Source organism: Callospermophilus lateralis, chromosome 3, assembly GCF_048772815.1.
Source record: "Callospermophilus lateralis isolate mCalLat2 chromosome 3, mCalLat2.hap1, whole genome shotgun sequence".
Classification (NCBI taxonomy): Eukaryota; Metazoa; Chordata; class Mammalia; order Rodentia; family Sciuridae; genus Callospermophilus; species Callospermophilus lateralis.
In genome coordinates, this window is record NC_135307.1 from 95,575,600 (window position 1) to 95,588,238 (window position 12,639).

General features: G+C 36.0%; 1 protein-coding gene across 1 annotated transcript in view; it reads right to left on the reverse strand.

Moving 5' to 3' along the window:
- Atp8b4 (ATPase phospholipid transporting 8B4 (putative)) overlaps positions 1-12,639 on the reverse strand; it is a 216,463-nt gene that overhangs the window by 85,040 nt on the left and 118,784 nt on the right. The window contains exons 10-11 of the mRNA XM_076848565.2: positions 6,962-7,050; positions 4,444-4,640 (exon numbers count right to left, since the gene is read on the reverse strand). Of these exons, the coding sequence (XP_076704680.1) occupies positions 4,444-4,640; positions 6,962-7,050 (286 nt within the window). The remainder of the gene's footprint in view (positions 1-4,443; positions 4,641-6,961; positions 7,051-12,639) is intronic.

A 12,639-nucleotide genomic window follows, 5' to 3' on the forward strand; every position in this document is an offset into this window, starting at 1 on the left:
AAGCTGAGTACAGTACAAGAAGATATTTGAGAAAGACCATAGACACATAACTTTCATTATAGTATATGATTATAATTTTATGTTGTATTATTAATCTCTTAGTATGCCTAGTTTATAAATTAAACCTTATCATAGATATGTATGTATAGTACAGAAAAAATGGGACTATATAGGATTTAGTACCATCTGTATGGGGGGGACGGTCATGGAACATATTCCCGAAGGGCGTCTGCTCTTCACAAGTCATTTGAAGTCTGCAATTATCTGAAAGTATGTTAGCTCCCTGTAAACTCAGAGCAAAATGAACATAAGAGAATTTGAATCTTCCCTGTTGTGGTATAAGCCAAAGGAAATAATCAAAATTCATTTGAATTCCTAGAACTTAAAATAGCCTGTAGAGAAGATGGGGACCCTTCTAGTTTGGGAAAAGAGGATTTAGGAGAGTCACCATGGAACATGCACCCTTCCTTTTACAATAGCAGAGAAAAGGAGACAAATGTTCCGAGTTAGCAAAATTAGACGGCTTTGTGTTTTCTGCCTGACCACTCAGAGGGCAGGACTTAGGATTCCACCCATTCTAAAGCAAAAGAAGCTACAGGGAAATGAGTTCCTATTGCTTCAGAAAGAACACTCAAAACTAATTCCTTGGGAGAACAATAACTGCATTTCCTAAAATGATGTATTTTTTAAAAATCTGTCTGGGTACATCCTAAAACAAACAAACCAAGCATAGAAATGTCCTTGAAAATAAATGTCCCTGCTCACCTGGAATTGTTAAACATTCAAAGTAGATTATGAGCTTTTGTCCTCAAGTAACACAGAGCACTAGTTTCGTCTCTGTACCTACTCAAAAGCCTAATGGGAGCTTTTGCAGAAGGCCCTCATCCCTCCAAATGGATACCTGAGAGTTCTCTTTTTCTATGCCTAAGTCCTTAGGACCAAATAACTTGAAATTTCTTGGAATACTTTCCCCCTCAAAATGAGAATCACTGTTCTTTTTTGGTAAGAGAAAAGCTCACTTTTAATCTCCATCAGTTCTATTTTTTACCAACAAGTAAAGAACTCTAGCCTCTTTTTTTTTTTTTTCCTCTTGATGTCTTCATTGATCATTCACAGGTTAGGAACAGGGGAAAATACAATACCAGCTGTCAGAAAACTTGAATTTGGATCGTGGTTCTCCCCGAAGCTAGCTCCATAATCCTGAACAAATCATGTCATTTGTGAAAGAAGTTCAACAATAGCTACTTCTTAAAATTGTTGGGAAGCATAAATTAGATGAGGTATGTGAAAGTACTGTATACAAAATATTTTAAGAAAAAGATACCCATAGAGTTAGAAGATATAATATTCCTATTACAAAACATCAGTGAGCAACTTTGAAAATTATAAAAAGCAATGCATGAGAAAGTAGTTTTAAACAATATCATATACTTTTTTTAAATAATAAAGTGTGTGTGTGGGATACTACCTATAGAGCAGAGATGAACTCAGAAATTAATTATTTTAATCCACTCATTTTATAGAATAGCACATGTATGACAGACATTCTAAAGCACAGAAAAGCCAAGTGCTTTCTTTAAGGTCACACAGTTATTATTTGCAGTGTGAAGACTAGAAACTGGGTTTGGACTAATACAGAGATTTTCTGTCAACCACTACACATTAGAAGTAAAAGGAATGCTAACCTGAGAATGTAGCCTTGGTCTCTAAAAATATCAATTTTTCAAAACATTAAATGAAAAATACCAATGCACTTCAAAGAAAGAATGTATACAAAAATACAGTTTCTTCATAAGGACATATGAAACTGCACATATGCAGATGGTAAGCCACCATGCACTTTTATTATTCATTTAGGACATAAAAGGAAAGCTATAAAAGTTGACCATAGCTCTTCTGGCAAAGAGCAGGATTTACTACAGACTCTATAATTGGATTCAAGCATGAGAGGTCCTCAGAATCAAAGATGAGCCAGTAGGATACAGTTTAAATAGAGCCCACTCCAAACACAACCCCCAGAGGGCCCAAAGCAATTTGTGGTGTTATGGCCTCATGCCACAACTTCAAGTCAATTTCCCACAACTTGACATTTCAGTTTCCTGACCACTATCCAAAACAAGGGTGATTTTGTGCATTCAACCTCCCTTGCCTCATCATAGCTAGGCTTTTGGAAAGAGAGAAAAAGAGGCTAGTAAAAATTAGTGGGGATTTGAAGCTGGTGATTTTGTGTATTGTTAAAGTACTGATGATGAAAAGTGTTAAACAAACAAGCTCTATCTTGGCTCCACTAACTTTGGGACTGTCTGGCTTAGTTTAATAGGATCAGGATCAAGCCTGTCTCAGGTATAGAATCCAGAACTAACTTCTCAGTCTTATCAAGAATGCATACACAAAAATATATGTGTGTACATGTACGTGTGTATAGAAAGTGTGTGTGTGTGTGTGTGTGTGTGTGTGTGTGTATGTGTGTGTGGAGACAGAGACAATTTAGCTTTAGTTTGTGGGATTAAATCTAGAAATGACAGATCAAGATACAAGAGGAACTATAATTCATAGCTTTTATATAAAAAGGGGCAAGCATTACCTATTATGTGTTAACCCATTTATTGTACTCATTTATAGTTACCAATAGAAAATAGAAAAACTAATATTCATAATAGCTGCCATTCTGACTGGAATGAGATGAAATCTTAGAGTGGTTTTGATTTACATTTCTCTAATTGTCAGAAAATTCAATTTCTCTAATTGAACAGTTTTTCATATATTTGTTGATTGATTGTATATCATCTTCTGAGAAGTGTCTGTTAAGTTACTTGGGCATTTATCGATTGGGTTATTTGTTTTAAGGGTTTTTTTGGTTTTTTTTTTTGGTATTAAGATTTTTGAATTCTTCATATACCCTAGAGATTAGTGCTCTGTCTGACGTGCATGTGGTAAAAATTTGCTTCCATTCTGTAGGCTCTCTATTTACTTCACTGATAGTTTATTTTGCTGAGAAGAAGCTTTTTAGTTTGAATCTATCCCATTTATTGATTCTTGATTTTAATTCTTGTACTTTACAGGAGTCTTCTTAAGGAAGTCATGGCCTAATACAGCATGATGGAGATTTGGACCTATTATGGCAGCTACTAAGAATACAAATACCAATAAGTGATGGCAAGGATATGGGGGAAAGGCACTTTCATACATTGCTGGTGGGATTGCAAATTGGTATAGCCAATATGGAATACAGTGTGGAGATTCCTTGGAAAACTGGAAATGGAACCACCATTTGACCCAGCTATCCCACTCCTTGGTTTATACCCAAAGGACTTAAAAACAGCATACTACAATGTTGCAGTCACATCAATGTTTATAGCAGCACAATTCACAATAGCTAAATTGTGAACCAACCTAGATGCCCTCCAGTAGATGAATGGATAAATAAAATGTGGTATATATACACAATAGAATATTACTGAGTATTAAAAGAGAATAAAATCATGGCATTTTCAGGTAAATGGATGGATTTGGAGAATACAATACTAAGTAAAGTAAGCCAATCCCCCCCCACCAAAAAAAAAAAAAAAAAAAACAAATGCTGAATGTTCTCTCTGATATGAGGATGTTGATTCATAATGGGGTTGGGGGGAGCGCATCATGGGAGGAATGAAGGAACTTTAGATAGAGCAAAGGGGAGGGAGGGCAAGAGAGGGAGCATGGGGGTAGGAAAGACAGCAGAATGTACCCTAAGTACATGTATGAAAACACGAATGGTGTGACTCTACTTTGTGTTCAACCAGAGACATGAAAAATTGTGTTCTATTTGTGTAATATGAATTGAATTGCATTCTGTTGTCATATATAAAAAATTAGAATAAATAAAAGAAAAACTAATATTCATTAAACTTTTACAATATGCCAGTCATTATTCTAAGAGCTTTACAGGCATTGACTCACTCCTCATCCAATCCTATGAAACATTCCTCCATTTTTGAAATGAGAAAACTGAGACATCAGAAGTTGAAATTACTTGATCAATGTTATGGTAGGTGGTAGAACTGGACCTGAATGCAGGTATCTGGAGTCAAACTAGTGGTGGAAAGGTACCATCTCTATAAATCTCCTCCAAGGTTCTTTTTCTTACCCCAAAGCCACTCAATTCTTGCTCAGGTTGCAGTTCCATGAAATTACATCCCAGTCCATGGATTCCAAAGAAAAACATTATCAAGAAACCAAATCAAATCAAGAATAAAATAAAATGCATTTATTGTAATTTGAAAATGTAAAAGTTAAACAGATTACACAGCTTAGTTGCCTCATTTGTAACAGATGTAGCAGATCATAAGCAGTTAGAGCAAGCCATCTATCTCGCTGCTGTAATTTTAAAACAAACAAAAGTGATTATGTGAAACAAAGGCTTTAAATGAAATGTCTTCATTAAAGTATAAATGCTCATCTTACCTCACATATAATGAAATGGGTACAACAGTATTGAGAATAATAATGTAGGACCAGAAGGTTAAGAATCCTGAGAAAACAGAGTTCTTCTCTCCTTCGCTCCAAAATAGGAAAGTTCTAAATTGGCCCCCGACTTGATTCTCCCAGATTGAATTTCCTATTGCAAGAATAATTCCCAAGCATACCAGAAACCCAAAAATCTGCAATAAGAATAGAAGTCTGGTTAAGGTTAACTTGAACCCCAAACTAGTCATATCATCCTAATCTAATTATACTCCTAACTCTAAGAAATTGCCCTTTGAAAAATCAAATTATGCAAACCTTTTCTTACTTCCCCATCAATCATATGAATAAAATTTAACATTTTTATGTCGAGAACATGACTAAATAGTTGACATACATTTTTTCTCTTCATTCTCCCAGGCCCTCTGAGATAGAAACAGTCATTATTCACACTTTACAGATTGAAAACATGACACACACACAAAAAAAACATAAGTGCAGAAAGACTACAAACTTGCCCTCAGTCACATAGCTAAGTTCACACCCTCAATCTGTGATGCATACACATATTTTCATGGGTCAGTGAAGGAGACCATTTGCTCTGATTTGACCTGGATTGCCCTAGTTTACATCTACTGTCCAGGTATAGTATTACTCATGTTCCCTTTTGCCTTCAAAGGTATCCTGCTTGGATGATAAATTATATGGTCTTCCCAGTATAAAAGCAAAAGGAAAAATATATATGTCAGTGATTAAAAAACTGCTTCCAATGCTCATTAAGTCTACTTCACGTCTGGCTGCACAATCCTTAAGATCACCAAGAAGTACAAGAATTAATTAAAATACTTCATGACATGTTCACTTTCCATTTGAGATTAAATGAACGCAGGAAGCAACCTGAAATATTTTAGCAGACTCTTATCTGGTTATTAGTATCAAGATTGGAAAAACAAGGTCAATCTGTGGTGAGACCACAATTTCAGTCATGGAATGGAAGGACATAAGCTCAGTGAATGTGGTAAAATCTGAGTAGAAAAAGGTGTTCAGTGGACTTTGTCCTAAGTGTCATCCTAAATTGGAACTGAGACCAGGCACTGTTGAGGGGAGGGTAGTGCTGGAGATTAGGAATGCATCACCCTTCTATTTCCTTTTTCCTCCAAGAAATAATAATCATAAATTCTAGAGATGTTTTCTTCTTTATTCTCTCATGAATAAAATAAGGGCATAAGAAGAAAAGTTGTGGAAAACCTTATTTAGGGCAGAATTGTAAATCCCCCATATCCTACAATCTGGTACCTGTATCACACTATCCTCTTTTCTTTTAATGATTGAAAATAATTTCAAAAATTTCAAGAGGAAAGAATTCACAGCAGATAGAGGACTATGGCCAAGTTTAGGTGTCTCTATGAAGGAGGACAACTGGGACTTGGGCCTTAGAGACTTCATAAGTAGAACCAGCTCCCTAATTTTTAGGGCCTAGTGTCAGATGAAAATGTAGGCCTAAATTATGAAGACTTTCTAAAGAGCAACAGTTGATCATTAAAACAAGGCCTTTCTGAGTTGGGGCCCTTTGTAGCTACACAGGTCACACACCTGTGAAGCTGGCCTTGTCCATAACTATGCAGAGAGGGTTTAAACAAAGGTAAGACAGCATAAGCACAGAAAGTGCACCAAACTACCTTTAAATTATGTTTTGTTTTTCTTATTTTATTTTATTTTAGGGGTTATATATGATAGTAGAATCCATTTTAATAAAGTTATATGCATAAGATATATCTTATTCTAATTAGGACCCTATTCTTGTGGGGGGGGCATAATGATAGGGTTCATTAGGTAATTTTATATGTGTACATTGGAAAATTATGTTAGATTCATTTTACTGTCTTTCCTACTTCTATCCACGCTCTCTTCCTTTTGTTCCCTTTTGTCTAATCTACTGAATTTCTCTTCTTCCCCTCCTCCTGGCCCTTTATTGTGGTTAAGCTTCCACATATCAGCAAAAACATTTGAACTTTGGTTTTCTGGGACTGGCTTATTCACTTAGCATGATATTCTCCAGATCCATCCATTTACTGGTAAATGTCCAAAAGTCACTTGTCTTTATGGCTGAGTAATATCCCATTGTGTATATATGCCACTTTTTTTTAATCCATTCATTTGTTGATGAGCATTTAGGTTGGCTCCATAGCTATTGTGAATTGTGCAACTATAAACATTGATGTGACTGTATCCCTGTAGTATGTTTATTTTAAATCCTTTGGATATAACCAAGAAATGGAATAACTGGATTTTGTTTTTCAAACATAAATCTTTGCAATATGGAGAACTGAAAAACTGTGAAGACCACTATAAACACTAACCTACCTCTCCTGATAAAATATCATTTGTTGAGAAATTATTATAAACTAGAAAATAGAAGGACTTCAAATCAGAGTGTCCAAACACAACTCCACATATAAGAAATATACTAAGGTAATAATGACTAGTGACATTGCCTAATTTTGTTATAGCTACTTACCCACAGTACTAGAGTATTCATCAATCTATCAATGCTTGTTCTTTTAAACTTTGTTTTACCACTGTTCTGCATTAGTTTAGTGTCAGGACCTGTAAATAAAAGAAGAGCCAACTTTGAAACAATTAGATGTAATAGTAGTAATTATTACTCATATCAATGTCTCTAAAAGGGAAAAATATATTTTTCAAAAATAATTTAACTTTCATTAAGAGCAAGGGCCATTAAGTTGTATATGATTCTTAACTAGTGGCTTAACAATTGTCCTGGAAACTACAAGAGAATCAATCTCTATAGAATATGTCCAGGTTAGAATTTGTTGCTACATAAGTCTTAAAAAATGCTTTTTTTAAAAAATAATGAATGAATGTGCTTGTAATTTGAAGTATTCAATGACAACAAAATCAATAAAAGGAATTATTTGGAAATACTGAAAAGATCTATAGTAACTAAAACAAATTAGAATACTGAGGTCAAAAATTAAAAGATGAGAAATCAAATTCCAGATGTTTCCCAAAAAGATTTGAGGTACCCTTAATGAAGAATCTAAAAAAAACTATAAAACATGTATCAGCAAGTAAGTTAAACCTTTTCTATGATTGATAGCTGTTTATATAATGTGTGCTTTTCTAAGAGCAAGAATTGACTTAAATCTTTTATTTCCTCAAGATTCAATATGACATATTTCTTACGATCATTTTTTCAAGGAAATCTGAGACTAATGTTAGCTGCTTTAGAGGTGGGTTATTAGATAATTAAATAATAACATGTTGCTAAGGAAATTTCTTATTCACAGAGAAAATGCTAAATAGAAACAATTGTTTTAATTATAACTGACTTCTGTAGTGTTCTTTTTCCACATTGTGTTCCCATTACTATTGATCCATGCAGCCATTTAATATAGGAGGAAGGGGAAAATGAAAGAAATAAAAGAAGGGGGCACACATGAAATTATATACACCATTCTAGAAGTCATGAAATGGTGGGAACATCCTTCAAACACTTCCTTTTCCTCAAAAAACAAACAAAGATTGGGGTCTCAGAACAATTCATTGTCTTGAGTTGGAAAATGCACCCCAGGGTCCTGTTCCTAGCCACTGGTGTATAAAAGAGACCACCCACATTTTCTCAGAGTTGTTTATTAAAGTCATATGGACATTGAGGGTGAGAAATATTTATTTTGTAGTAAAGATCACAAAAACTAAATAAAGTTTGTGATTGCTAAAAACTGAAATATTGACAGACCAGTTGATGTTAAAAATTTATATTTCTTCAGCACACAAAAATACACAGAATAATAAAGAATATACTTTATAGGCTGATAAGTACTTGTTTAAATATATCCACAAATGTTTACATACACAAATCTTCTTCATAATCAAAGACCTTGAAAGAGTCTTCTAGAGTTGGCTGCTCCTGTTTCCTGATCCTCCACTCGTTATTCAACCTAGTTTTGGGGCTAATCACTACACCATATCATCAATAGCCTATGGTGGCTGTCAACAATAGCCACCATAGGTTATGATGATTGTTTTGATACTGATATCATAGGTTCTAATATTGTTGACTATCTATCCTTGTATAACATACTCTTCCCTCAACTTCTGTGTTTCAATGTTCTCCTACTCTTACTCCTACTTATTTGATAACTCCTTCCCTGTCTTCCATAATGTTCACACCCCCATACCCAGTTGTTAAACACTGAGATTCTTAAGACCGAAGCATAAATCATCTCTTTATACTCAATCCACCTTCCCTGGGCAATCTTACCTATGACTATAATCAATCTGTAATACCATCTTCAAACCACTATATCTCTAGCTCATACTGCTCTTTGAACTCTAAGTCATATATTTAAATCCATATATTTTATTGCCCACATGAAATCCCCACTTGGATCTTCCTAAGGCCCCTCGAAGGACCTTTGTCAGCCTAGCTTGGAATCTTCAGGGTTCCTTACCTCAGTGAATGACACCACTATCCATCCAATTGTGAAGGTTAGGAGATACCTAAGAGTCAGAGTTGATTACTCTCTCATCCTCACTGTTAAACCTGCTCATCAAAGCTTGTCATCTCAACTTTCTAAAAAGCTTCTGATTTCTCTATCTCCATATCCTCATTCCAATCCAAAATACCATCATCTCTCAACTTTTAAAATCCTAGTAACTTTGTGTTCCTGCATCACTCTGTCCTGAACTCGATCAATATTTTTCCTTCTCAACATGTACTCTTTCCAGAACCTGCTGAATATTAACAGAGATTACAAACACTGTAGGGAAGAGTGAATCTTTCAAATTTAACACATATACACCCCACCTGTTAGAAACTTGCAATGGCTTCCTCAAGCTCTTGGGATAAACTCCAAAATTCTGGATATTAACCACAAGGTCCTGCATGGTCCAGATCCTCTCCAGTCACATGTCTACCTCTATTCTCGGTGCTGTGTCCCACAGGCCTAAATTTTTTGACCTCACTCTGCCACAGAGCTTTGGTCTACAAATTGTCTTCTCATTAGCTAGTTCTTTCCCTTTTCTTCATTCTTTGCCTCTTTCTCCTTCCTAACCCTTTCTCATTCTTCCAATTGCAGCTCACATTTCTTTAGGAAAACCTTCCCTAAAGTTCAGGTCCAATCAGTTTCCTCCATTATACACTCTTGTGATTCCATGTTTTGTTGCTGTTGTTGTTGTTGTTTTGTTTTGGAACACTTATCTCAATTTGAGATCATGCATTCATTACTGAAGTATTTGAGATGAATGTCTTTCTTTCTCTTACAAGGCTGAAAAGCACATGAATAAAGGAACTGCCTTTGTTTTACCAGATTTTGAATCCCCTATGAGCATGCAGAATAATGCCTCATGTGTAGTAGGTATTCAATAAGTAAAATTTTCGTGAATTAATTAATTGAATACTTGCTGTTTTAGGCAATGATCACAGGTGCTTTCATTTGATTATATCAGCTGATACTTACAATAAGCCAACACATTAGGTTATCCTTCATTTGTTAATAATGAGAATGAAGTTTAAAGAATTTACCTTACTTGAGATTTCTCATCTAATAAGTGACAGAACCAGAATTTAAACTTCCATATATCTAACTCTGAAGTTCTCGTTTTTTTAACTACTATTTTTAAAACCATATGAGATAATCAACCAATGTACATTTAAGACTGTCTCATTCAGGGTCCTAACAGGAAATATATATCATATTGAACAAGGATAATTACAGTGGAGTTTATTTAAAAAGAAACACTTTACAAAAGTGGGGGTGGGTATAAGGAAAGCAGAAGGTTAGTAAAGTAACCAAGGGCTTCAGAGCAACCCGGCTATTTCTTCACCTCAGCCAGAGGGATGTGGAAAGGAGAATTACTGGACCCTCGGGTGAGAGATGTGTGGGGTTTACAGCCTTTAAGGGATGAGTAACCTTATATTGAGGACCAGTCTGAAGCCACCACACAGGGATGTATTCTGAAAGAATGAATACCTTGGCCTTAATCATCTTTGTCCCTTTGATCTTTTTCCCAAGACAGAGTCCAAAAGAAGCCAAAATTTAAGGAAAACTATCAGTGCCAACCAGACAAGTCAGCCTTCAAGGCAAAAAGAAGATTGGAAAAGGGTCAGAGCAGACCTGAAATGAAAGAGATCCAGCACTAAAACCTTACCTGCAACCAAGATGGTGCCTGATCCTGTAGACTCCTTAAATGGATTAGACTCCTGCTCTCAGAAATAACACCTGCTCCTCTTTCGAGCAGAAAGAAAAGTCATTACCAGGGAAGGATGGCCTAGCTATTAGTGTATATTAGACTTTTGTAAATTATAGGTTTGCAAAGCAAGCCATATCTGTCAATTATATTCCCTGCACAATTCTTAATGGTAGATATAACTAGAGTAATAGTTCAAAAAGAAAAGTTAACAATTCATTTGGGATTCACTTTCATAAGACCTACATAGTCACCTACAATTAGTTTCTCAGCCAAATATCTCAAGACTTAGGGAACCTGACTCAGTTCAACTCTGACATGGACCAAACCAATGGTTCATTCCTTAGTTTGCCTTTATTCTGGTTCAAGTTTTATACTAACTTTTGTGCACAAACTAAAGTCAATAAGCATATTATTTGCTTTTCAAATGTCCACCTGATGACTGTCCCCTGCAAGTGAACCTCCAGGACATATCACAAGAGAACAGTCAGCTCCCTCTTTTCCCACCAAGGTGCAGCAAGCAGGAAGTTTTCCCAGCTCAGCCCATGGAACAGGAGTATGCTCTGAATTGATGATGAAAAAAAGGAGAAGCATGGAAGGAAGGAAAAGAAAATTTGGAGGCATCCTCTCCCACAGGCATCATCACATGGAGACTTTGCAGTACACTCTCAGATTTGCTCATTATTATCCCCGTGTTTCAGAGGGGGAACAAAGCTTAGGGAGGTTCAGTAACTGAGGATAATGCTCCTACAGCCAGATATGCCTGATTCAATTTCTGTGAACTTTCTGCTCTTCTCCCTTGGAGGACATCTGTTTAACTTACCTCTCCACTTCCTTTTTTGTGAGAGCATTCTCCCATAGAGACAACCTTATGAAGAGGAACTTGACCCCTCAGTGGTTCACAACAGCTGTCCTAGCATAACATAGTGTAACTGAACTACAATCCTGAATTAGTTGCTCCAAACAAGATCATACAAACTCAAACAAACTTCTGGACTATGTCCCATTCCTAGGGTGAGGCATCTCCATTTCTTTGGTGACAGGGAGCAAACTAGATGGGTATTTCCTACCAGAAGACTTTCAAGATGTCCCTCTATCATTAAGTAGGACAGTAAAAGGAAGTTTGAGGATAAGCCTTACTGTTTCTCTGCAAGAAAATGCAAATAAGGAAATAAATAGTAAGAGGTTTATTTCCCTGACTAAAGAATAAAAGCATCTGATGAAAGAATCTTGAAGCCAGATTCATCCCCAGATAAAAGCACTATATTGTCTCATTTCTAGGGATTTCCCAAGTCCTTACAATACTAATGCCCCAAGCAGAAAGAGCCTTGCTAACAGCCACAGCTGAGAGTATTTAGGAACAACTGGGAGGACTTTCCTAGTTTGGAACACTTTTAAGTCTTTAATGAACATTTTGTTGTTGCTGAGGAAAGTTAAGAAAAACATTCCAATTTTGATTGCACATATAATCAGCAGACCCAAAACACATCTTAATTTGGTGCCACAATAAACAGGATTTATAAAATCAAGGGCTACCAATTGAAGCCATGAGTACAATTTGAGTGGCTTTATGAAATGGTGCTACTGTGAGCTTCCTTAGCAGGAAACTGCCACCTTGAACCCATAGAGATAAAGTAGGGAAAGCAAAAATGACAGGCTTGAAGAGCAGGAGGCATTCCACCCCCCAGCCTCCTTCCACACCAGCCCCACCCATCATGCACAGTCTTTCCAGACCCCACTGTCCTGTTTACAAACAGTGGAGAAACTACAGAGTATAAACAGAAGTGACTGCAAGATCTCCAAGAACACTTTCCCAAAAGAGCTGCTTGACTTCCACAAACTACCCAAGAACAGCATGATGAGGGGCTTTCTTTTTTATTCTTCTGTCAATTTAAAAGGAGCTTAGTTAATACATAACATGACAAAGTGACTGGGATGGGGCTAAAAAGATAGAAATTAAAACAATAGGTATCTAGCACCCAC